The 26,218-nt window shown below is 47.1% G+C and overlaps 2 protein-coding genes across 2 annotated transcripts; one reads left to right on the top strand and one right to left on the bottom strand.

Annotated features, from left to right (window-relative positions):
* The first annotated feature begins 223 nt into the window (after nt 1-223).
* ZDHHC4 (zinc finger DHHC-type palmitoyltransferase 4) lies at nt 224-9,357 on the top strand. The gene is made up of 7 exons (XM_070954967.1): nt 224-263; nt 1,504-1,629; nt 3,097-3,170; nt 4,017-4,195; nt 5,220-5,345; nt 7,321-7,565; nt 8,366-9,357. The coding sequence occupies exons 2-7, from the start codon at nt 1,510-1,512 to the stop codon at nt 8,636-8,638; spliced, it is 1,017 nt and encodes a 338-aa protein (XP_070811068.1). The 5' UTR covers nt 224-263; nt 1,504-1,509; the 3' UTR covers nt 8,639-9,357.
* A 346-nt stretch (nt 9,358-9,703) lies between these two features.
* E4F1 (E4F transcription factor 1) lies at nt 9,704-25,992 on the bottom strand. The gene is made up of 14 exons (XM_070954966.1): nt 25,827-25,992; nt 24,494-24,621; nt 24,112-24,208; nt 22,938-23,143; nt 22,624-22,744; nt 22,150-22,302; nt 20,751-20,917; nt 19,749-19,976; nt 19,429-19,534; nt 16,201-16,418; nt 15,359-15,557; nt 13,090-13,250; nt 12,819-12,881; nt 9,704-10,574 (listed from the first exon to the last, which is right to left on the bottom strand). Exons 1-14 carry the CDS (start codon nt 25,990-25,992, stop codon nt 10,215-10,217), a joined length of 2,373 nt encoding a protein of 790 aa, XP_070811067.1. The 3' UTR covers nt 9,704-10,214.
* Nucleotides 25,993-26,218: the final 226 nt, after the last annotated feature.

Genomic DNA, 26,218 nt, shown 5'->3' with positions numbered 1-26,218 from the left:
GACCATTCCACCGGCTCCTCTAATTCCCATCGCCCTTCCAGATTCAGACTCAGGCAAGACACCGGTCCGGGAGGCTTCGGGGGCAGCGCCTACAATTCCCATCCTGCCTTCTCTCTCTCTCTCTCTCTCTCTCTCTCGCGCGCGCGCGCCTGCGTGACGTCACGAGGGTGGCCGGGCTCTGGCGCTCGCGGATTGGATAACCGCTTGCCCCACCCCTCGGACTGTCATGGCGGCGCCCGTTCCGGGGATCAGCGAAATTGCCGGTAGCGGGCCCGTTGCTAAGCGACGCGGCGGGGAGGGGGGCGCCTGGTCTCCTCCTGGAGGCTCTTCTGCCTCCCGGGGCCTTGCAGGGAAGGAGCCTCGAAATAAGGGGCGGGGCCTCGCCGTAGTTGCCGCCATAAGAGCGGGCGGCGGACGTATCTCCGGTCCCGGCGAGCAGCCGCAGACGGTCTGCGGGGCCCTTCTGGGGGCCTCCGGGAAGGAAGCGGCCTGGCCCGATGTGAGGCCGCCCGCCTCCTGACTCCCTTAGATATAACTGGCAGGAACGGCGGGGTTTGGGGAGCGCAGATACAAGCACTCCTCGATTTACAACAGTTCGTTTAGTGACCGTTCGAAATCACAACGGCGCTGGAAAGAGTGACTTATGACCGTTTTTCACACTTAAGAGACCATTGCAGCATCCCCTGTAACGGGTCACGTGAACAAAAATTGAGCCGCTTGGCAACCGGCTCCTATTTATGACGGTTGCTGTGTGGGGGGGGGGTTGTGGGGAGGGTGTCACGTGATCTCCCCTTTTGCGGCCTTGTGACAAGCAAAGTCAAGGGGAAAGCCAGATTCACCTAACAGATCGTGTGACTTTACTTAACAACTGCAGTGATTCATTTAACGACTGGGAAGAAAGGTTGTAAAATGGGACAAAATGTTACTTCAGTGTCTCATTTAGCGACTGAAGTTTTGGCCTCGATTGTGGTCGTATATTGAGGACTACCTGTATTCCCCTAGACCAGAGGTGGGTTTCGGCAGGTTCTGACCAGTTCTGGAGAACCTGTAGCGGAAATTTTGAGTAGTTTGGAGAACCGGTAGTAAAAATTTTGACTGGCCCCGCCCCCATCTATTCTCTGCCTCCCAAGTCCCAGCTGATCGGGAGGAAATGGGGATTTTGCAGTAACCTTCCCCTGGAGTGGGGAGGGAATGGAGATTTTACAGTATCCTTTCCCTGCCACGCCCACCAAGCCACAGCCACAGAACCGGTAGTAAAAAATTTTGAAACCCACCACTGCCCTAGACCCCTGCCCACCCTACTGCCCATTCCCACCGTGGAAACTGCAGGTGGGGAGGACCGAGCCTGCTGCTCCCGCCCCCCCCTCTGTAGGTGTGCCCGGACAGAGCCCTGATGACCCTACTCCCCAGGCACACAGGTGTGGAAGCCATGCTGGTGGGTTGCCTTGGGCCCAAAGTCAGGCTGTGGGCCACAACCTGCTAAGGCGCGTGTGACTTTTGCAGGGCAAGATGGACTTCGTGATCCTCTTTGGCCTGTATCTCGGCCTGGTGCTGCTCAGTGTGGCGGTCTGTGTCTCCTCCCGACGGGAGCAAAGCTTCTCTTGGAGGCTCATCAGGGGCACAACTCAAGTAAGGAGCATCCAGCTGTGTGCCAGTTTCTGCTCCCCCACCCCCCCAGCACCGATCTCCACGCATCTAGCTTGGACCCCAGTCCAGTCACTTATTTTTATTTATCAAATTTCTACACCACCGATCACACTTGCCTTTGGATGGTTAATTTTCCCTTGGGGGAGAAAGAAAGGAAGGCCCAGCATTATAGCTGCTCCTCCTTCCAGCATTTTGTAGGTCAACCTCCATCCCATCCTTCATTTTCAGCCCCTGCTCTAGTAAGGTGTAAAAGCAAAGTTCCCAGAATCATTTCTTTTAGCTTGGACATCAGCCCCTTTCGTGGAAGAAGATGGAAATGCTTCTTTGTATGTCATTTCCTGAAATGAACTTACTGATTTATGAAATTTACAGGCTGCTCCAATCTGTTTCAACTTTGGACAGCTTACAAAGTACAACAATAAATACTACGGTATGAAAACACAAATGAAATCACAAAGCCAGGGGAGAAACCATTTTAAAACAATACCATACAATGGATCCGTCACTGGCTCTAACCCAAGGCCTGGGGATACAGCCAAGTCTCAAAGGCTTGTTTGAAAAGGGGCAGGAGGAGGTCCCTGCAAATCTCAGGAGGGACAGTATTTTAAAGAATAGAGAGAGAAGACTTGTTTTCTAAGGCTGTTTCTCCCCATATAGACTAATTCAGCCTTCAAACACTGGGATAATATCTTGATAGCATCACCTGGCCAACCTGTGGCATCTCTGAATATCATGCATCCCACAAACCAATGGCCTCACCCAGTGGCCTCATGGATGTTGAACAAGAGGGATGAGAGCCTTCAGCCTTGTGGTACCCAACATAAGAGGAGTCTCTTGGTTTCTTCTCCTCCCACCTATCATCTCCAGCTAGATCTATCCACAGAAAAGGGAAAACCCCATGAACCCCATTCTCAACCCTTGCAGATAATCCAAAAACTGATGATACTGAAAATTGCTGCTAGATCAAGTTGAATCAGGTTGGCTACTCTCTACCTATCCAAGCACTGCCAGAAATTACCAACAAGAATGACCAGTGCTGTCTAAATGTCAAGAATATTATTAGGATGGGAGCTGTATGGGTTTCTTGGGAGATGCTGTTTCAGTAGATGACATCATTTGACATCGGATCCTAATTTAAACTATCGTGGAAGAACTGTGGGGTAGTGGCAGTCTCTCCTTGTTGATAGGATCATGGTTCCCTGTTGTCCTTTTCTAAAGATGTGGAAGGTTGATTCAGCAATGACCCTTTCCATCTTAGGGCCTCTAATTGCTGATTGACAACTAACAACCTGAAGGTTAGCATCGAGGCTGACATTTGGCAGTTTGCTAGAGGCTCCCGCCTTCGGTTCCTGGAGCAATGACCTTGCAGGTTTTGTGAGTGAGTTTATCTGTGCGCCCCACCTTTCCTTTTTAAAAATAATTTTGTTGCCTTTTTCTCCTTTGATGCAGGTGTTCTCCTATGTAATTCCAGCTCCAGTTCATAGAGCAGCTCAGAAGGCCATTCATGGACTCTTCCATTCCCGGTATTGCCGTCTGTTTCTTTATTGGCTCCATTCTCTGGCGTTTGTGAATATTGGCATTAATGGGCCCTTGGAACATCCTAGCTTGGTAAAATAGCTTCCCGTGTTGTTCAAACATGCAACGTTCCTTCTACGTACTCACCACCTAGTTTTATGTTGCCTACAATTTTGTGGTATCATGTTGATCTTTACATTTTGTTTGGGATGAGGTCTGCTGGACTTTTTCTTCGGGATCTTTGAGTTGTTGGAAAGAAATTGCTTCTGCATTAGCAAGAAGCCTGGCACGTATTTGTAATACATTCAGCATCCCCTCAGGAGCTCCTAGACCCTCCCAGCCTCCTGTTTGTAGCACCCAGAGCAGCTGTGGAACAAAAGAGGCCCCTTCTCCACCAAGCTTCTTAGCCTACAGCAAAATGGCAGTCGTTCTGTGGTCTTGGCTCACCTTCTAATTCTTTGGGCCACCCAGTCTCAGCAGAAGTTCCTACATTTGGATGCTTCTAAGGGGATGGTCTTTGGAAAGGATACAAGCCAAAGAAATTAATAAATACGCCACTCTAAATCTACAAAAAGCGGAACCTGCCTTGGCCTTGCTGTGCAAATGCAGCTGCCAGGGGAGGTGAATTCACCTAAGGCCTTGCTGGCTGGGGGAATTTTGGGAGTTGAAGTCCAGACATCTTAAAATGGCTACATTGGGAAACACTGACCTAAGCTGTCTGTATTGAATTCCGAGTTAGGATTGTAAACCATAAAACAAGTTTTGAGGCCCGATGGGCAATCTCAGGTCAGAAGCAGTTCCCTTTCCCTTAAAAGTGGGGAGAAGAAATGCATCTCATTCTCTCCTTGCTGCAGAAATTCATTCTTTGTGGTCCTGCACTTGATTTTGGAAGGGCTGGTTTATGGCGAGTATACCTGGGAGGTGTTCAGCTACTGCCAAGAGCTGCAGTTCAGCAGGATCCTCCTCCTCCTCCCTTACGTCCTGTTGGCTGTGAACGCAGCTTTCTTCATCCTCTGCTCCAGAAGTAACCCAGGTGAGGCCCTTTTCCTTGCAATCTCAGCTCTTGGATACTGGCACTCTCCTGGGCGGTGGATGATGCCCCACTGCCTGCTGGCTGGCTGTGCACTGAGCAAGCAATGATCTGGGGGAAAGCTTGTTCTCTTTCCACACCAGTAGAACCTTAACCTTAAGGGTTGAATACCGCTTGGAGTCTTACCCCGTGTATGTCTTTAAGTGGCCCGATTGCTGCTATACAGGTATCCCTTGACCTACGCCCACAGTTCAGCCCAGGATTTCTGTTGCTAAGACATTTGTTAAATGAATTTTGCTCCGTTTTATGACCTTTCTTGCTACAGTTGTTAAGTGAATCAGACGGAGGCATGATGCATAAAAGCAGTTCATTGGCCATATCTCTGCTACAGTTAAGGGATGTGAGGAGCAGCCCACAGACATTTCTTATAGTACAGAGCAGGAAAAATTTGCTTCAGAGGAAAACTCTGGATTTTTATCTCTAGGGCCGTGATGGCGAACCTATGGCATGCGTGACACAGGTGGCATGCGGAGCCATATCTGTGGGCACGCGAGCGTTGCCCTAGCTCAGCTCCAGCGTGCATGCATGCACTGGCCAGCTGATATTCAGGCCTTCCAGGCCCACTGGAAGTTGGGAAATGGCCATTTCCGACCTCCGGAAGGGGGTGGGGGAGGCTGTTTTTGCCCTCCCCAGGCTCCAAGAAAGCCTCTGGAGCCTGGGGAGGGCGAAAAATGGTCCTACTGGGCCCACCGGTAACCTTTTTGCCGTTGTGTGCCAAAAGCAGGGGGTGCGCATGCACATGTGCGAGGGGGCATTGAATTATGGGTGTAGGGGCACGTGCACAACACCTTCTTGTGCTCCCCCCGCTTTTGGAATGGTTAGCCATCACTGCTCTAAGGTGTCTCTAATCTGAACTCTCCAGATTAACTTGATGGTACTTCAGGCATGAGACGGGAAGGAAATCTCACAAGAGACATTGCAGCCCTCGTCATCCTGCTAGTAAGAATCTTTGCTTTTTCCCCACAAGGCATCATCACCAAATCCAACCAGCTTCTCTTCCTTCATGCATACACATACGACGGTCTGATGTTTCAACAAGATGCTGAATGCCCTACCTGCGCAGTGAGAAAACCAGCCAGATCCAGGCACTGCGGTAAGAGTCTCGGTTTAGCATTTCTCCCTGGCAAGCCGGTTTATGCATTACGATCTGCTTAAGAGCTTCTGATCTGGGCCCTGCCATAATTTAGAGCAAGGGTGTCAAACTCTTATTTCATTGGGGGCCATATCAGGGTTATGTTTGACCTCGGAGGGCTGGGGCTGGGGGGGTGGCCATAGTCATGGTGAGCGTGGACAGGGTGGATGTTTGACACAGACTCAAGATGTGCTTTTTCCCTTCTTTCTTTCCACCGTACTCCCCGGCCTCCAGAAGCACTCTGCCGACCAAAAACTTTTTTGGCTGGCAGAGTGCTGCTGGAGGCCGTGGAGGCCAAAAATGGACTGCACGGGGTCCGCAAACGCCCACCTCCCCCGCGGACCATTTTGGCCGGCAGAGGCACCGCAGCCTGGTCCTTTGCTAGTTCCAGGCCAGCCCCGCAGGCCAGATTTAAGCACCAGGCCCCCGGGCCTTGAGTTTGACACCCCTGATTTAGAGTGAGATGAGTGGGGAAGCTGCCTTGTCTCCAAAGCAAGGAACTCTGTCTCACGAGAGCATCCTTTCCCACAGAAAATGTGCCCTACAGCCATTGCTTCCTCTGCTGCCTGGGAGGCTGGGTCAACATTTTGTCAGATTCTTTTGTTTTTGTTTTAACAACAGCTTGATAGACATCAGGAACTTTTGCCCAGAAAAGACCACCTGGAATGGACCCTGCCCAAAAGTCCAGTGGGAGGGGAGGGGAGGGGAGGGGAGGGAGGGGCTAACTTGAAGGATCAGAAACCTTCTTCCGGAAAGCATCACCCCACAGCTCATATATCCTGACTTGTTACCCTTTTGCATCTGTGCAGATCCTCTAAATCAGGTTTTAAATCTGTGCTGCCAAATGAACTTTGTATTACTGGCTTTAATGTAGAATGGGATTGTATGGAAAGAAGTGTAGTCCAGATAGTCCTCGACTTACGACCACAATTGAGCCCCAAATTTCTGTTGCTAAGTGAGACAGTTAAGTGAGTTTTGCCCCATTCTACGACTTTTCTTGCTGCAGTTGTTAAGCGAATCAGTTCAGTTGTTAAGTTAATAACACGGTTGTTAAGTAAATCTGGCTTCCCCGTGGACGTTGCTTGTCAGAAGGTCACAAAAGAGGATCACATGACCTCGGGACACTGCAACCGTCGCAAATATGAGCCGGTTGCCAAGCGCCTGAATTTTGATCACGTGACCATAAGGATGTTGCAACGGTGGTGTGCAAAAGAAAATCCCTTTCTTTCAGTGCTGTTGTAACAGTCACTAAACGGACAGATTTTAAGTGAGGGTATTTACTATAGTATTTACAGTAATTAATTCATTTCTACTGCAAAGTATTCTTTAGCTTGCTATTAAATATCTTTTCTTACAAAACTGGGGAAACATATTCAGAAAAGAGGAGAGCCAATTAAATCTTTGCAGTTATCAAAAATCAGTGCAGTTTGATATGCCAAGTTTTTCCTCGTTGACCAATGCAAACCTTCTTCACTATTGCCCATAGATCAGGGGTGTCAAACTCAATTTCATTGAGGGCCGCCTCAGGGTGTGTTTGACCTCGGGGGGGGAGGGTCAGGGGGGGCATGGCTAGCTCGACGTCACTCGTGTCAGGGGCATCTGAGGTGGGCCAAGAGCTCTGCCAGCTAAAACGGGCTCCCAAGCTCCGTTTCCGCCTGTTGACAGCCTCCTGCAGCCCTCTGCCAGTGAAAACGGAGCTCGGGAGGGCCACGCGCAGCCCTCCTGAGCTCCGTTTTTGCTGGCAGAGGCACCACAGGCTGGTCCCTCACTGCTTCCAGGGTGGCCCCGTGGGCCAGATCTAAGCATCCTGCAGGGTGGATCCAGCCTGCGGGCCTTGAGTTTGACACTCCTGCCATAGATCGAAATGCTGCCTTGTTTGACTTTCGACTTCGTTGTGATTTCTTAACATTTTGACCCTCCTCCGTTTTCTGTTCAGGCGTGTGCCGTGGCTGCATACATCGTTTTGATCACCACTGTGTTTGGGTCAACAACTGCATTGGAGCCTTCAACATCCGGTTCTTCCTTTGCTACCTGCTGACTTTGACCTCCATGGCTGCTTCTATTGCAGCTGTAACGGCCGGCTTTCTCATCCAGGTAGTCCTTTTGTCAAATCTTACATGGGGACATTATACTGATGACCAAGGTCAAGAGCATCCAGTTGATACCTTCTTCCTGATTCAGGTAAATATTGACTAACTGCTGACTTGTGCATTTTCCACATGGGGGAGGGTACAGAGCCTCAACTGGACTTCAGAAGCCCGAGAGGGTATAGAATGGATTGAAATCATGTCTCTGTCTCGGACACTACATGAAAACATTGAAAGGACATTAAATGAAAGAATGGAATGGGAGGAGAGGAGGGGAGGGGAGGGAATAGCATTATTTATTGGCCGTGTGATTGGACATACAAGGAATTTGTCTTCGGTGCATAAGCTCTCAGTGTACATAAAAGATATAAGTGATAAATCATGATCATAGTCATCATAAATACATTCATCATGAATCATAAGATACAACAGTGATAGTCATAGGATGCTAAATAAGCAATCAAAATCATACTAGGAGGCTAAACAAAATATATAAATCGTAAAGATTCAAGCACACGGTTATAGTCATAAGTAGAAAAGGAGACAGGTAATAGGAAGGATGAGAAGAAGAATAGTAATACAGTCTTAGCAGTTTGACAGTGTTGTGGGAATTAGTAGTAAATGGTTTTGCTTACTTTTTAATCACCGTCAATACAATCTTGAGGGCAGTTCTGTCGTAAGAGCTCTCCACCAGTAGAACCAGTAATTGTGTGGTGTTTCTTCACAGGAGATAGCCAGATCACCAAACTGCTTCAGCAGAAGGCTAGGCTACATGACCTCTGGGGTCTCTTCCAACTCTGATTTTGCAAGTGATATTGCCAGAATTACAGGCTAGGAGGGGACCTGGAGATCCTGAGCACCTGGATTTTAACCCCTTTCCCCTTCTCTTCACAGCAACTTTTCCTGACCTTTCCTAGAATTGTATTCATGCTGGGCTTCGTCATCCTTCTGTTGGTCATTCTGGGCTCCTATTTCTGCTTCATCCTGTATCTTGTACTGACCAACCAGACGACCAACGAATGGTTGAAATCAGCAAGATATACGCCCTCATGCTCGGAGCCATACAGCAGGCAGGAAGGCTATAGAAACATCTACTCCAAAGGCGTCTGGGCCAATCTGGCAGAAATTGTGACACCTCTGACAACTCCTGCAAAGAAAAGGAAGTGAATCCTTGCACACGTGGAGCTGGCAAAAACAGTTTGCACCGTACAAACTTATCTTCTGTAGAATGAATTTTTATTCTAACTAAAGGACTATTCAGAAGTGGAAAATGAGTTAACAGATCAGATAGTTAATGTGAGCACCAAGTGCTATTGTTTGCACTTTTAAAAGTTTGCCTGCTAAAAAGCCCTGGGGGGGGAGGTGATGCGTTGTTATTGTGGTGGTGAGAGTGGTTGGTTGCAATTAGGCAGATGTTTAAACATGATTTGGCATTTTTATCTACCTATCGAGTACTTCCCAAGGACCTGGGAAAAGCAGATGTTGTTTGATGGTGTTAAAAGGTCTCATCACAGGATTTAAGCTGTTCTGAGCCAAGCTGCCTTTTGCAATTGACTTAATGGGACTTTTGTCAATCATGTTCCAAGTGTTGCTTCAGAGGTTTTGGGATTGCACCCAAGGTGCCAATTACTATTGGGACTATCTTTGTTCTCCTTTGCCACAGCTGTTCTGTTTTTTAATTTGCGTGTCTTTGTATTTTATGATTTTCTCCAGTTCTTTGTCTTCTAGTCCGCTGTCTCCAAATACTGCCATGTCCACTATGCAGACTTGTCTTTTTATGGACAGTTGTTAAGTCTTGGAGTGTTATGTGGCAGCTGCTTATCTGTATTGTTATAATTATTACTACATATTTTTGGTGATGTAAAATGAATGGAGGTCTACATCGATTTCATTTCTTGCTGCAAATTACCGGGAAATCTCACTCCAGAGCCAGTTCTGCAGGTATCTGGAACTATGCAAAGCTCTGAACTGCATTATGTGGGTATTTGAAACTTCTAAGACGGGTCTCCAAATTTAGCAACTTTAAGACTTGTGGACTTCAACTTCCAGAATTCCTCAGCCAGCATGTCTTAAAGTCGCCAAGTTTGGAGATCCCTGCATATGGTTGGGTTCCTCCCATCCTTAAATGATGAGGGCTAAATTTCTGTTTGAGGCCTCTAAGCTGCCCTCTTGCACAATTCTTGCTGACTTACGCCAACAGACATTCCTGGGAGAGAAATAACCACCAATACATTTGAAGCCTTCAGCAATCTCCTTTAATTACATAATAATACAGTAATGTAAAAAAATCATTTGTTTAAAAAAATATTTACAAGTTAAATCAGACAATAGATAATTAAAAGCTACATGGTTGCAAAAAAGTCCAGTGTGGGCTTTTCTGAGTATTCTGGCAATGCAAATTAAAGCCACTGGTTTTCTAAAGTGATAAAACCCACATTTCCTATGAAAAGCAAGCCACGTTTCCTCCCACACCTGGAACCTCTCATTGCCACATCATTAAGAATCCCTGCACACAATACTTTTTTTTCCCTCTAAAGTGCTTTACTCGACAACTGCCTGGCTTCAACAGGCTGCCATGTCCAGAAGGGTCAGGTCCCTGACCAGAACAGATAGCCAAGAGCTCAGTTAACATGCCATGAGAAGCAGCACCCGAACCGGCTCTTAGGGCAACTTCACGTTATCTGGGGCCTGGGTGCAGCCAGGCTGCCATTCTGAAAAGCCCCCCCTCCCCTCTCCCAGTGCCCTACACAATCACAGTCTGGACTTCTAGGTCATCGTCTTCCTCTTGGGCTGCGATCACAAACTCCCCCGTGTGCTCCATTATTTCAATGTCTTCGGATGCCACCATGGTCACGGTGGCTTCCTCCACCTCCCCACCGCCCTCCGTGGTCAGCACAGCCCCTTCCCCAATTGCTGAAGCCAGGGTCATGGCGACCTGCTCCGTCAGGCTCTCTGGAGTTGCTATGGCAATCGTGTCGGGATCCACGCCCTCTGCCGTCATGGTTGAATCGTCTGCCACCGTGACATTCTGGACAATTATCTGATGGCCAGAATTGGCTTGGTTTACGATCTGCTGAACCACCTTCATTATATGACTGTCCACCTGCACAGGGGAAAGAAGAATTTAGAATAACTTTGTCACTTTGAATGTACATTAATTGGCATGCATTAAATTGAAATTTCGTTGCATATAGCTCTCAAAGGGTCTCCATCTCCAATATACACTACATGAACATGACAGAATAAATAAATACAAAATTATGCATATATCCACATATATTATATGACCCATAGAAACAACAATTTAGTCCGGATGTATGCCTGTACATGGTGAGAAAAAAAAATCTTGCGTGTGTACCAGACGGATGCCATAGGGAACAAAGCTGTTCCAGAATCTGGTAGTCCTACTAGAAATACTTCGAAACCTCCTCCCAGAGGGGAGCAACAGAAACAGACCCTAAAGTGGGTGTGTGGGGTGATTAACAATGCTTTGAGCTCTACGCACAGTGCTTATAAGCAGTATCCTGAATAATGGGAAGCAAGCTTCCTATAATCATCTCCGCTGTCCTCACCGCTCTCTGTATGGACTTTCTATCTGAGCCACTGCTGCCATCAAACCAAAGTGTGATGCAGCATGTTAAAATGCTTTCAATTGTGCCTCTGTAAAAAGGGGCCAGGACAGAAGGAGAAAGATGTCCTTTCCTCATCTGATGCAGGAAATGCAGATGCTGGTTTGCATGCTTCACTAAGGATGACGTGTGGAGAGACCAGTTCAGATTGTTAGTTATCTGCAAGATATGTTTGTTTTCGTTTATCCCAATGAATCAGAATTCAGCACTTCGGAGCAGGGTTGCATCTTGCTACTTAGTGCAGTTTAACATCCTCCCCGTGGAGGAAACCTGGTCCATGCACAAGCTTTGACTCTAAGGCTGAATTCCTTGCAGTACATTTCTGGTTCCCAGGGTATCAGTACTGCTCAATCAAAAGCCCCTCGCGTTCAACCCCCAAAATAGAAAAGGGGCCCCACCTCAGTCCCAGCAGCATATTCAACTGAAATGTAGCTAATCAACAAAGGTTTTGTTATTTCTGTCAGGTCAATTCTGAACTAGAGACTCACAATCTGGTTTATTAGGTTTGCCTCACACTAAAGGAGAAACCAGAGATTTCCGAGCAAAAATAATTTCCTATTCTCTAATGTTGTTCATTTTCCAAGACACTCCACAAAATCTGAAATGTAGTGAATGAGATGCAATTCCATTTCTGAAAGCCAGGCCAAATAAGGAAGGATATCCAATTTTGGGATCAAAAATTTCAATCTTGAAACTTCGTTGTGTGTCTGCGTTGTGTGAGATCCAGGACTGGGGGATGGGATGAGTGATGATATTAGCCACTTCAGGAACAACTGCTCACCTTTTCCCTTCCCCCTCGATTCTCTTCTAATTTTTCATCCCAAATTATTACGTTTATTAAGACTTGAATTCTTAACAAAAAAGCAAACATCCTGGGATCAGCCTTTTAATGTGCCTCTTTCTCTCCAGGTATTATTATTAAATTTTAAAATTTACTGGCCATCCAGCTTCAGCCGGCTCCTGAAATAAACTAGGGGCAGAAAGGAATTTCCCTGAAGGAAAGTGGCTGGCGGCAGATGTCCTAGACCCATGATGGCGAACCTATGGCACGCGTGCCACCTGTGGCACACAGAGCCATGTCGCCTGGCACGCCAGCTCAGCTCTGGTGCGTGCATTTTCGGGCCTTCTGGGCCCACCAGAAGTAGGGAAACAGGCTGTTTCCTGTCTCCGGAGGGCCAGGGTGGGGGGTGCGGAAGGCCCGTTTTTCTTTCTCACCTGGCTCCAGATCCTCTCTATGCATCTGGGGAGGGCGAAAACAGCCTTTCCTACCCCTTCGGAGGCCTGAAACAGCCTGTTTTCCAATTCCCAGATGCATAAAGAGGATCTGGAGCCAGGTGAGAAAGAAAAACGGGCCTACTGGGCCATCACATGCCAGGAGCGGGGGGGGGGGGGTGTTTGCGTGCGTATGCACGGGGCACATAGAATTATGGGTGCAGGCACTCACGCACACAAACCTCCCCTGCACCCCCCCCTTCCTGGCACATGATGTCAAAAAGGTTAGCCATCACTGTCCTAGACCCACTGTGAGCTGGTGCATGAAGAGGCTAAGATAGAGATTACCCCACTGGAGTTGGCAGGGCCAAATCCATTACAAGCTGTGCTTGCCTACGCAGGTCCCGTTACTTGGGGATTTAGCACTTGGGGGAAGGATTCGCTCCTTGCAGCGTTGAAAAAAGTCATCACTGCGATCGTTAGAAAGCCTCCTTAGAGCAACCCACCTCGTGCCTGGTTCCTTCGATGATCTCGGCAGCTTCGCTGGTTTCCAGGTCTTCAGCAGCTGTCTTTAAGAAAGAATGCACAGCAACAATTTAGCCACCCAAAGACACCTCAGGGCTCCTCTGCAGCCACAATCCACAACCCTTATACATTTCCTGGTCTCTCCAGGAGTGTGCATGATGGGTCTCCATAGTTCTTGGCCCACATTAGCCTCCAGTGCTGGGGTATTAATTGCTTTCAAAGGGCTCTGCCTTCCCCGGTGAGACTTTTTACCTCAATTATGTACTCCTGTGTATCTGCCACCACTGAGGAAAACTCCACCAGGACTGTTGGGGGGTCTTCCGAAATTACCGTTGCGGCCAAATGGTCAGCCGATTGGCCCTCCTCTGACACCACTGCTTCTTCAGCTTCTTTCAAGGCAAGTAGGCAGCCACCTGGGGGAAGGTGGAGGAAAACAGACAGCTAAATAACTGGACCAGGGGTGAAATGCTACAGGTTTAGGCCGGTTCGCCCGAACAGGTGGTACAAATTCCTACTGGTTCGCCGATCCGGTAGTAAAAAAAAAATAATAATAATTTCCGAGTATTAGCTGAGCGACGTACGATCGTGGGAACTTTTTTTTTTTTTTTTACACTTTTTTAGCATTTTTTTTGGCTCCGGCGAATAGGTAGTAAAAAATGTTTTTAAAAAAGTAAAAAAAAAAAAAAAAAAAGAGGCTCCGACGATCACAGCTGTGCCATGCGATCGCCAGAGCCTTTACTTTTTTAAAGTATTTTTTTACTACCTATTCGCCTGAGCCGGTAGTAAAAAATGCTTTTAAAAAGTTTTTAAAAAGCTTCCCATGCACGCCACAGCTGATCACCCCCCTCCGTGCACTGTTCTACTTACCTTCCCAAACCTCCTTTTGGCGCACACTGCACGCGCACAGCTTGCATCTGGTGCACACTGCACATGCCCAGTGCACATTTGGCGTGTGCATGGCTAGTGAACCGGTAGCAAACCGGTTCATATTTCACCACTGAACTTGACCCTTAAGTCATGTGGTAAAGAAGTTGAAGATATCACACACGTTTCATTGCACTGTGAGTTTGTCTAGAGAGTTTTTAGGTCAATTCATATTCTCCCCTTATTAAGAGAGATTATCAGGGAGGGCAGGCAATTTTTATGTAGACTATCTCCTTCGGGATTCAAACCCGGCTATCAGTAGCAAAATTAGCAAATTTTGTAGCAAATTTTGTAGCAGTAGCAAAATTCTGTGCAGCTGCAACGACCACAAGGAAAATCCGATTACAGAATTAAAGATGTTTACTATACCAATTTCTTGCAGATATCTCTAACAATTTTTAGAGAATCTATATTTACACACATACTTACCCGCTCTCCCTACTGTTTGATACCATGTATTTTATTATTATGGACGTTATTACTTATTATTAGTAATATCTTTTAACCCTATTGTAAACAGTGATAATTTTGTATATTGCTGATCTGTGACTGTAATAAAGTTGTTTATTATTATTATCAGGACCCTTAAGTCATTCGATAGAGGTAGTCCTCGATTTATAATCACAACGGCATCCAAAATTTCCAAAAATAAGCAAGACATTTAAGCGAGTTGTGTCTCATTTTACGACCTTTTCTGCCACAGTTGTTAAGCAACCACTGCAGTGGAGTGAATCATGCGGTTCTTAAGTGAGCCTGGCTTCTCCCTTTGTCTTTACTTGTTGGAAGCCAGCTGGGAAGATTAGAAACGGTGATTCCCATCTCCCCGGGGCAGTGCAACTGGCACAAACATATGCCAATTGTTAAGTACCCATATTTTGATCACGTGACCATAGGGATGCTGCAGCAGTCATTAACGTGACATAGATAACTTTTTTCAGTGCTTTTGCAACTTCAAACGGCCATTAAATGGATGCTTATAAGTCGAGGACTATGTGTACCAAGGCATACATCATTTATGCCATTGCTATATATCAATGTTGGCGAACCTTTTCGGCACTGAGTGGCCACCTGGTCTTCTGGTTTCTGGTGCGCGTGCGAAGACCAGCTGGCCAGTGTGCATGCGCACACCAGAAGCTGGAAGATCTTCCCGGCGAGCGCATGTGCACCAGGCGGCTGCTCTTCCGTTTTCCGGCACTCCTGTGCACATGAAGACCAGCTGACTGGCACGCCAGAACCTGGAAAAGCAACGGGCAATGGCTCGTGTGCCCAGAGATGGCTCTCCATGCCACTTCCAGCACGCGTGCCATAAGTCACGGCTATATATGCAAACTAACTTTTTTCTCATTCTAAATATTTTATTGTGCATTAACACAGTGTTAAGGCTCTAGATTTTTCCACATCTTAAAAGCCTCTTTACGTACCTTCCCCCGGGACGAACGAAGCTTCAAATGCTTCATAGCAGCAGCTCTGTAGCACTTGAAAGAGATCAGGGGGACTGAGACAAACGGAAGTGCAATGAACCCAGCTTCTCTACTGGAAGCCAGGAGAGAGGTAAGAGCACACACCTGTCTTGGAGACAAACTATCCTCCATCTCACCTTTGGTCCTCAGGTGCCGATTGAGGGTGCCGTGCTCTGCAAACCCACGGCCGCATTTGTAACATTTGAATGGCTTCTCGCCCGTGTGGTGACGGATGTGGCGCACCAAAGAACCCTTTTCCCGAAAGCCTTGGTTGCAGAACTGGCAGACGAATGGCTTTTCATCCAGATGCGTTCGGAAATGAACCTGCTGTGCATTCTGTAGGAAAGACTGGGGGAGTCAGCCTGAATTCCAGAACAGATAGTTTTCCAAAATTGATTTTTCAAAACCGATATACTCCCTCCCAAACCCCTACAAAGTAAAAATGCAATTCAGTTTTAGGACAAAAACTTCCTATCTTTCAGGAGCAAGTGCAAATAATCTTGCTGGAACAGGTATCGCCGAGCACCATTTGGGTTTTTATGGATGGATGGGTGGATGGATGGATACAGAGAGAGAGATAAGTATGTCTAAAAAACCCAAAGCATCATGAAATGGCCGTAATTTTCTTATTGAGTGGGGAGAGGGGTTGATCAGACTATAGGAGTAGTGTCAAAAAAAGCCACCATTTTCATGAGATTCCCACTTCTGCTTTCTGATACTGTGTTTTCCTGAAAATAAGTCCCTGTCTCATATTTTTTTGAACCCTGAAATAAGCGCTTGGCCTTATTGCCATGTGCTCAAAAGCCCAATTGGGCTTATTATCAGGGGATGGCTTATTTTGGGGGAAACGGGGTAGAAATCAATTGATCAGGGCTATCAATACTAAGACAGACTAACATCTAAGATTGACAGCAACAGTTAAGGCCCAAACCCACAAAGTCTTAGAAAGCAGGAATCCCCAAAGGTACTAAACTCCTACCTTGGTCTTGTACCTCTTCCCACATTTGGGGCAAGGATACGGCCGCTCATCCGAATGCACTCGCCTGTGCCCCTTCACATGTGCAATTGTCTTGTACAGCTTGCCACACTCCCCACAACGGAACCGCCGTTCGTTCACATGCACTTCCTGATGCTTTTTCAGCAAGTATCCTTTGGTGAATTCTTTGCCACACTCATCACATGTAAAAGATTTGTAGTCTGGGGGGGAAGGGGGGGAATGAAAGGAGATAGTACACAAATAAAATGGTTACAAACGTAAGTTCCAGGACGGTTATCAACTTTAAAGATGAGTTTCTACAGGCCTGCTCACAAAGGCCTGGCCAAGCAAGCATGACTGCACTATTTACATTCCTCACAAACCAAGAAAAAGGAATGTCTCTGAAGATTCTCAGTCATCCAGACAGTCATGGTTGTCCCAAAGGTGCTTTTGCAAAAGGCAACTGGACTTTGTTTTTCCTTGAAGATGTTTCGCTTTTCATCTTCAGTTCTGACTGAGTGATGGAGAATGGAAGGATTTATATTCCTTGCAGTCATCTAGTCATTAGGACTGTTTCTGAGAGTAGTTGAGGCCATCAGAAAGAATGTTAATGACCAGATGATTGCAAGGAATATAAATCCTTCCATTCTCCACCATTCAGTCAGAATTGAAGAAGCTTTTTAAATGAGAAGTGAAACATTGTCAAGGAAACAAAGAAAGTCCAGATGCCTTTGGGACAAGGCAAAGGAACAGTTATCTGAGGGTGGCTGATTGCTCTAAACATGTGGAAATAGCAGATTAAGGGCCATGTAGGTTAAGTGCTAAAGTGAGGAAAGAAACATTCCATCTTCTAAGGCAGGTGACAGCAATAGCCCTGGGAAAGGATGCAGAGGAAGAGGGAACTCCTCCACACCTAATGTTAAACTCTGGATTAATCTTGAGAGGATACTACACAAATATTGCTGCCCAGGTATGAATCACTGCTTAGCCCAAGCAGACAGCTACATATTTAGCTTAAACATAAACACGGTACCTGGCTGTGCAGCAACTAGATTTAAAACTGCTCCAAGAAGTAGGTTTTTTGCACCAATAGAAGCTACCAAAACTTCATCTGGATGACAGGTATCTGGCTATTAAAGCAGGGATCTTAAAACTCATCTGGACAATTTAGCACACAAAGGGAAAAAGCCAGAAATAGGGATTTCAATGGGAATAAATGCAAAGTCCCGAAACTTGGTAAGAAGCTTCAAGGGCTTCAAGGACACCAAAAAGGAGGAAGGTCTGGGATCTTGGTGGATCATAAGCTAAATATAAAAGTGATATAACCACAAAGAAAGAATATGATTGGCTGAATCAACAGAAAGACAGTGTCATGATCAAAAGAACTTATTATTCCTCTTTATTCTGCATTGGTTAGACCCCATTTAGAATACAGTACAAGAAGTCCTTGACTTATAACCATCATTGAGTGTGTAATTACAAGTCATGCCAGTCATTAAGCGAGTCTCCCTGTGACCAAACCCAATTTTATGACTTTTGCAGTGTTTGTTAAACAAATCCATTTGCAGGGAGTAAATGCCAGTTTCCGGCAAATCAATTGTGGTCATATAACTGTGGGATGCTGCAAGTGGCTGTAAATGCAGATGAGTTGCCAACCATCCAAAATGTGATCACGTGACCGCAGAATTCCCTGCCTCCTGTTGGAACTTTGAATTTGGGGGACGTTGTAACTTTGGTTACTGAGCACCCAGGTCGTAAGTCAAGGACTATCTGTACACCCAGTTTTAAGCTCCACATTTTAGGAAGGAAATTAATAAACTGGAGCATATCTAGAAGACAGCAAGCAAGATGGTAGAGGCTGAAAAGAAAAAAAGTTTTGGGGAGTGGGGGGGAATGACCGGAAGCACTGTGTATAGTTACCCTGGAGCAAACAAACTGCAGGGGCTCATTACTGTCTTCAAATATCTGAAGAGCTGACAGGTAGAAACAGAGCTGAATTGTTCAGCTGTTTCAGAAGACAGGATAAGAAAGGATCTGTTTAAATTATAAGAAAGTAGATCTCAGTTGGACACCATGAAAGTTTACCATATGAGCTGGTCCGCAGGCTCCCTTCCCTGGAGGAATCTCAGGACCATCCATCAGGAATGCTGCCCTGGACAGGCAGGCATACTAGATTAGGGGTCTCCAATCTTGGCAACTTTAAGACTTGTGGACTTCGACTCCCAGAATTCCTCAGCCAGCGAAACTTCGCTGGCTGAGGAATTCTGGGAGTCGAAGTCCACAAGTCTTAAAAGTTGCCAAGGTTGGAGATCCCTGTACTACATTGTAACCTCGGTAGGTCTAGGAAAACTGTGAAACTTTACATCGTGCCTCAGAAACATTAGTACTGAAACTGTAATACAGGTACCGGTAGTCCTCGACTTACAACCACAACTGAGCCCCAAATTTCAGACGCTGAGACATTTGTTAAGAGAGTCTAGCCCCAGATGTTAACGGAATCACTGCCGTTGCTAAGTTAGTCACATGATTGCCAAGTGAACCTGGCTTCCCCGTTGACTTTGCTCAAGGTCGCAAGAGGTGGTCACATGACTCGGTGACACTGCAACCGCCATAAATATGAGTCAGTTGCCAAGCAATCCAAATTTTGATCATGTGACCATGGGGGTACTGCAATGTTCACAAGTGCGAAAACCGGCCAATCACATTTTTCACTGCCATTATAACTCTGTACGGTCACTAAATGAATGGCTGTAAATTGAGGATTGCCTGTACTGCCTAAAGCAGGGGTGTCAAACTCAACCCCCATGGGCTGGATGCGGCCTATGGGGTGCTTAGATCTGGCCCACAGGGCCGCCCTGGAAACAGCGAAGGACTGGCCCTCAGCCTTCCCGAGCTCTTTTTTTTGCTGGCAGAGGGTTGCAGGAGGCCATCGCAGCCAAAAATGGAGCTTGCGAGCCCATTTTCGTTGGCAGAGTGCTCAGGCCACCACAGGTGCCCCCAACATGAGTGACGTCAAGCTGGCCACACCCATCCTAGCCAGCCCCTCCCCTCCAAGATCAAACATAACCCTGATGTGGCCCTCAATGAAAATGAGTTTGACACCCCTGGCCTAAAAGTGTCTTAACATCAACATCAGCTTTTACAAAAAAAAGGTGCTTTCTTTAGGGAACCCAAGGAAGGACTTTGCCTGCAGGACCCTGGAGGAGGAGGCCTAGAAGGTGGTCATTTTACCTAGATGTCCACTGATATGGAGGTCGAGACTACTCTGCTCCCTGAAGGTTTCGCTGCAATAAGGGCACGCGTGTCGCTTACATTCATGGGTCGCTTCAGGATCTGGCTATGAAACAAAGGGAGCCCAGCATAAATTACTTGCGCATTTGATCGAGAGAAGTCTTGAATCAACATTGTGAGAAGATTGTAAGAGAAAGTTAAAGCAAGCCCAAGAGTCCCGTTCTCATACGCAGCCGTACCACAACACAGGACAGACTATGAAAGACACTTTTGGCAGCAAACCAAGCAGGCGGCATTTAAATTAATAAGGAGGAACTTACAGCTTCTATGTGCTCAATTTCCACATATTGCTCTTCGCACAATTTCTCAGGTGTTTCCACCTCTTTGTTCTTTAAATCCTCAGCAGCTCCAGCAATGCCATTTTCATCTGATTTAGCACCCTCCTCTATGGAAACTCGCTCGATCACAATCCCAGAATTCCTCATGGCTTCTCGTAGTAAGTTCTCATTGTCCTCCTGGTCAGGGGACAGCTCCTCAAGATTGGACGACTAAAGGAAATAAGGGTGCAGCAACAATGACTGCCAACGTCAACCTCTAAGAAAGAACCATCCTTAACTCCATTGGCTGAGAAAGGTATCATTTACTAGAGGTCAAGTGAAATACAGTCATGCAAAGCCAGAACTGAAATTTGCACACCCAAATCCCCAAGTCTAACTTTCCCTCCCTTAGATACCTCCTGGTGCTGCCCCCACCCCATCCCATGTCCAATCAAATTCAAAGAAGATGTTTTTAGCAGCGTCACTCCAAGTGTGAGTTGGCATGCAGCTGCATTGCTCCCAGCTGGTTGACTGTGGAGCAGCATCTCGGGGAGATGCAGGGAATGTTTTGTTTCCCTCGAATCCTCCCCCTTCCCATTCAGTCCCCCTAGAATTCATGGCAGCCATTGGCACCGAACGGTAGCAAAGCACAAGTGTGAGATGACAGCTGACAGCTTAGCAGAAAGAAAAAACTTTTTTCCTTTAACCTAGAATCCTACAAGGTGCCAAAAGCTGTTCTTTCTGATCAACATTTCTCATGTTTTGCCTTCAGGAACCCTTAGAAATGTCGTTCTCCTTCCTAACTTAGATCTGGAGTTCTGAGAGTTTTGTTTGGCTGGCTTACGTTTGAAATGCCCTGCAGACCCTTCTCAAGACGAACCTCAAGTAATGAGTTATTATGGGCTTTCTGGGGTACTGACCAGGGTAGGTTCCATCACTTCTCCTGGTGGTACAAGATCATCTCCTCCCCCCCCCCCCCGTCCCCCCAGCAGAGATTGCACTAACCTCTTGTCCTAATGCCTTGGTTTCCGAGACGGGGAGCTCCTGCATCTGGACATGGACTTCATGGAGGACATTCCCTTTAGCATCTGTCACCAGGTGGATTACAGGGGAGGTCTCCACAGACGGAGCTGCCAGCGAGGGGATGGCTTCACTGCTGGAGTTACTGGCCCCTTCAAGAAAAGCAGCATACAGTTAAGAGTGCCACTAGGGGCTGGGTTCAAGGGAAGCCAAGCCAAGCACTTCAGCAGCTCCCTCTGGCTAACTTGGGCTACTGCCCTGACAGAGGCACACAAGGCAACCTCTGAGCCTTCAGAGGATGCTTTCACATGAACCTTATGGGACGCCAGTGCTGTTCTTTAGGGGCCAGAGATTAATGCTTGCTAAGGCCTCATCACAAGTTCATGGCAGAATCCTGACAACAGTGTATGACTCTACCTGAACTATGACAAGGTAAATCCCAAGAGATTCCCCCCACAGGCCGGGACCCTGCACAAAGCCTGGCTAAGCATGGGAGACTAGTTTATAGTTGGGCTGATGAGGGTTAATTTTGGGCCGTGTCTCTTCATTCCTTGACCTGCCTGTGCATCAATTTGAATAACTGGATACTGAATTAATACATGTTCTACACTTGCACATGCTGAAATCAAATTTTCTGGGTTCACACAGAACATTAACAAAAACAACCCAGTACGTTGGTCACGAGAGTGGTATAAAGATCCGTCCCTGCTGAATGTGTGCTGTCCTCCAGAGTGCTCTGCATGACCCAGGGCTTATTTCTGTTCTGTCACCAGCACCAATCAAAATCCTTCACTTTTTTTTTTTTTTTGGTGCTATTTATTGCCTCGCTAATCCAGAAGGATCTCTTCACCTGAAGCCCTGGCAACATGCTTCCTGAACCTAAAGCCTGCTTCCATAAATGGAGTGATTAGGACAGCCGGTTCTTTCAGGATCCCATTATGGAAAGTGGCAGAAAACAGACCCTCCAAGTCCATTTCTGGTGTAGAGACCAATGACTCAGAAGATCCAGAAGATTTATGGGGTTTTCAGAATACACGTTCAATCCAAGTGGATCTATTTCATCTGTGACCTACCAACGAGTTGTCTCTTCCCACCAACAGCCAGGGTTCACTTCATCTGTGTAGATGTCCAAGTCGTAATTCCCTAACTCCTTTCATCCTGAATACCATAACATGCCTTTTCTATCAGGCATTATACTAATCAGTTAGTTTTCCTTTTATGAATTAATGTTTGCTCATTTAGTGATATTCCACTGAATTTTGGCATATATGATTCATGTAAATTATTATTGCATAAATCTATTCTGTCCCCCCAAAGGCAAGGCAGACACACCCTGCAAGCCATATGGATAAGAGCAGGGGAGGCCCTGAGATTTTTCACTGACCTGAGGCTACATCCTCTTTACTGACAACTATTTCTTTATTCATATTGAAGCGGATTTTCTCAGTGCATGGCGTCAAGGATTTCAAATGTCGCGTCAAGGCTCCCGATTCCCGGAAGCTTTTCCCACATTTCTTGCACTTGTAAGGACGCTCATCTAGAGAAACCAAAGGAAAATTACTTTGTAGAAGAACGTGGCTCCATTGTCTCTAGGTGACGGTTCTGCTGCCAACCTTTCAGAAAAGGATAGATTGGCTGTGAGGCCTATATATAGCTTTTCAACAGTAGGAGCATGGAGGACAAGGTAATGCTTAAGCACCAGGAATTAATCCTGGAATCCTTTTATGCAAATCCCTCATCCTAGCTGTTCAAATACCATTTCACCCCAATGTCTTCCCCTGTGCTCTTCTTAGTCCTACTTTTGAAAGTTGCTTAATAACTGAGTCACTACATACAGCTGACCAAGTCCACTCTTCACCTGTGTGACGGCGATGGTGTCGGATCAGCGAGCCCTTGGTCCTGAACGATGCCCCGCATAACTTGCACTCGTAGTCCTTCCTGCTGCTGTGAGTGATCATGTGAGCCTTGAGAATGCTGGCCTGGAACCAAAGGATACAAAGTGGTGTTTGTGGTGCTGCCAGATATAGAGCTAGTTTTAAGAACATGACGCTTCAAACTATAAAGCTGCTGCCTTTTCTTACCCAGAGGCAAGAATTGTTGTGTCTCAATAGCATCATCTTCTTTATCACTTATCTAATAGTACCATGAGCATTGCTAAAATCCTTAACATACCGTCTTAAATGTCTTGTGGCACAGTTCGCAGACGTAACGACCTTCCTTATTAACCAGCAGTTTAACTTTGATAAGTTCCAGAGAAGCACCTTCCCCTGGGCCTCCTGGATTACTCTGAGTAAGTCCACCGTCTTCATCACTGTGGCTGTTGGGGCTTTCAAAGACGTGATCTTCACCTACAACAACCTCCTTGATTTGCCCACTACCTGCGAAGAGGCCCAAAGCCAGTTAGATTCTTTATAGAAGATCATGTTCCATAACCAGCTATTGGAACTTTTTGGGTGGCCATATTGGACAGGCCCTCATGATGGAGTGGTTTCTGCCATTAAATTCAGACTAAAGCAAATCCCTCTGTAGGCCTTGGCAGAACAGGAAAGGTTCTGTCAGTAGAGAAAGCCCTTCCATGCATATGAATTTACTCTGGATCACATCGTATGAATTTACTCTGGATCACTTCAAAACATATTATGAATAGACAAATAACCTTCTGTGAATCTACCAATACATTTCATCTCATCTAACAATCAGACATTATTCTGTATTCTCAAAAGCATTTTGTCTATTCTATTCCAGCAACCACTTGCACTTCAATGCTCAAATTTTAGCAGGAGGAAAGTACCTGCATGACTCCGACCCATTCATTCCACTTTAATCACAAACCGGTCTAAGAATGTTCTGTCACACCTTTTCTGAATTAAAAAGCTTTAAATCTTTATTTTTCTTCAGGGAAAAAATAATCATTTTTTCTTCTCTCTCCTGGGTTCCCGATAAACGTAGATCAATATAGACAGAACTTTAAGATATTATTTATCTTAATAATTTGTAGCATGACATTTTCTCTGCACTTTATGCGAAGAGCATGTTTTTATTTAACCTTCAGAGGACCTGACTTTTGATGGTTACATTTATTCAAAATAATGGAAAAGTACTGAGTCGCACAAATTGCTGTACATGGCACCATACCATTTATCTTTTAATCCATTACTGCCAGCACTGATTGACAGCAGCACCATTTCAAGAGGATTTCTTCCTAATATTGGAGATGCCAGGAACTGAATCTGGGATCTTCTGCAGGAAAAGCACTCACTCTTACTCCGTTATACTCCTCCCCCTTAAACTCTTGCAGTAGGCTTACTGATTGCCTAAAATAACTTTAAGTGGCTGGTGGACCTACCTACAATTTCAGGTACATTGTCGATTTCTTCTGTTATTGGAGCTGCTTCAACAACTATATGAGCTACAGTTATAGGTGCTTCAACTGACGAAATCACCTGATGGAACAAATGGAGCTTTAATATGAAAATACCTCTTGTGGTAGGGATGTTCCAAAATATTTTTTAAATAAAATTTACAAGGTTGGAAGTGGTAAAAACAGCATCTCCCATAATGTCTTATGCTAATATTTCTCCTAAGGATGAGGTGATGCATTTTGCAAATATTACCCATCTGAGCCTACAAAAGCTACTATTTATCCAGCTTGCAACCTCCCCAGCCTGGTTCCCAGCAAGATCACATGTCTGGCAAGCAGAGCGTAGATGCTGCCTTGAGAAACTTGCCGGGGTTGCTGCTGCTGCGGTTGCATCCTGAGGTCTCTGGCAAAGCTTCTGCAACTTGTGCTGCACAAATTCTTCCAAAGAAGTGAACTCGGATTGGCAACGACCACATTTGTGCCTGTCATCTTCATCTAGAAGGCAAGAAAATTAAGGACCCCGTCACACTTTTAGGACAGCGTGAAAAGGAGATTCCCAAATAACCAATCACAGCAACAACTGTATTCATTCCAACAGTAGTATTTACAGGCTTGGGATAATAAAACAGTAGCAGCCGTTTAAACAATTGTCACTCATTCCAAAGCAAACCATGGGAGTTAATACCTCTTAAAGAGCATCCTTTTTAAGACCAGATCAAGATCCTGCCTGAACAATCAGAAAACCTGGCACAGGCACAGCTACGGCCAGGCTGGGATTCCGTCTCCACAAAGGGATGCCGGAGAAAGGCTCCTTTGCCAGCCACCACTATACAGCCCCAGAAAGCATTGGAAGAGCACCCTGCCACTCCTCCGCCTGGACAGCCACCTATCAGAACCAGTACAGCTCTCCTGCCCGAGCAGGGGGTTGGACTAGATGACCTCCAAGGCAGGGATGAAATCCAGCAGGTTCTGACAGGTTCTGGAGAACTGGTAGTGGAAACTTTGAGTAGTTCAGAGAACTGGCAAACACCACCTCTGGCTGGTCCCAGGAGTGCAGTGAGAATGGAGATTTTGCAATATCCTTCCCCCTGGAATTGGGAGGGAATGGGTATTTTGCAGTATCCTTCCCCCAGGAGTGGGGAGGGAATGGGGATTGTGCAGTATCCTGCCATGCCCACCAAGCCAAGCCCACCAAGCCACGCCCACAGAACCGGTAGTAAAAAAATTTGGCTTTCACCACTGCTCCAAGGTCCCTTCCTGGCACCTGCACCCGGGTGGGGGGCCACGCTCAAAGGCAGGGAAGCTCTCAGCAGAAGATCCCTCCCTACCTGCCCTGGAAGCCTCTCCCCCACCCCAGAGAAGAGCCACGGTCCCCTATTCCCACGGAGGGGCCCGTCTGCCTGCGCTCCCTCCTTCCATCCCCACAACACCCTTGCGAGGTAGGTCCCCGCAGAGAGCGCCGAGAAACTCTCCCAGCTCGACATTCCCTCTCCCTCCCTCCCCCCCCCAGAAGGTTCCGTATAGAGACGGAGAGAGCTGGGCTTCGATCCGGTCTCGTGGCGTGGGCGGGAGCCGCAGCCGCGTCGCCTTTGGCCCCTCAGAGGGCAGGCCTGTCCCCGCGGCGAAGACGAGGCGCCGCTTCTCCCGGAAGGCCCTGAAACGGAGCGGCCCCTCCCCCGCCTTCCTCTGGGCGGCAGTACCTTCTTCCTCGAAAGGCGTCGGGAGGCTGAGGAAGGCGGCGGCGGCGGGAGATTGAGGGAGGCCGCCCGTCACCGCCGCCGCCGCCTCAGCAGCGCCCTCGCGTCCCCGTGGCCCAGCTGCCGTAAGCCCCGCCGGCCCAGCGCCCGTTGCCATCGCGGCTTCCATGTCGCAAGGCGCCGCAACCACCAAGATGGCGGCTTTACGGCCGTGTCGTCATAACAACGGGCCGGCGCCGCGGGGAGGCGGGCTCGCGCGAGCCTCGTCGCAGCCTCGTCGGCCGGCCAGGCGCTCAGCCAACGGGAAGACGAGGACGGCTGCGGGCGGCTCACCTGCGGGGGCGGGGCCTGCGCGGCGTTACAGCCAACGGGCTGGTGAGGGCGGGACGGTTCCT

The sequence above is a fragment of the Pituophis catenifer genome, unplaced genomic scaffold (genome assembly GCF_029215685.1).
Source record: "Pituophis catenifer annectens isolate HBS135680 unplaced genomic scaffold, rPitCat1.0.hap2 SCAF_16, whole genome shotgun sequence".
Classification (NCBI taxonomy): Eukaryota; Metazoa; Chordata; class Lepidosauria; order Squamata; family Colubridae; genus Pituophis; species Pituophis catenifer.
This window is presented reverse-complemented; position numbering and strand designations above follow the sequence as displayed.

Bases quoted from the DNA above. Each gene is read 5' to 3' on its own strand.
- E4F1 (XM_070954966.1), bottom strand. From the start codon at position 25,992: ATGGAAGCCGCGATGGCAACGGGCGCTGGGCCGGCGGGGCTTACGGCA. The intron at 22,745-22,937 runs GTATGTTAAGGA...CTTTGGTTCCAG, and splicing joins GCCACAAGACATTTAAGACG to GCCAGCATTCTCAAGGCTCA. The intron at 15,558-16,200 runs GTAGGAGTTTAG...TCTTTCCTACAG, and splicing joins GGAAGAGGTACAAGACCAAG to AATGCACAGCAGGTTCATTT.
- ZDHHC4 (XM_070954967.1), top strand. From the start codon at position 1,510: ATGGACTTCGTGATCCTCTTTGGCCTGTATCTCGGCCTGGTGCTGCTC. The intron at 1,630-3,096 runs GTAAGGAGCATC...CCTTTGATGCAG, and splicing joins TCATCAGGGGCACAACTCAA to GTGTTCTCCTATGTAATTCC. The intron at 4,196-5,219 runs GTGAGGCCCTTT...TTTCCCCACAAG, and splicing joins CTGCTCCAGAAGTAACCCAG to GCATCATCACCAAATCCAAC.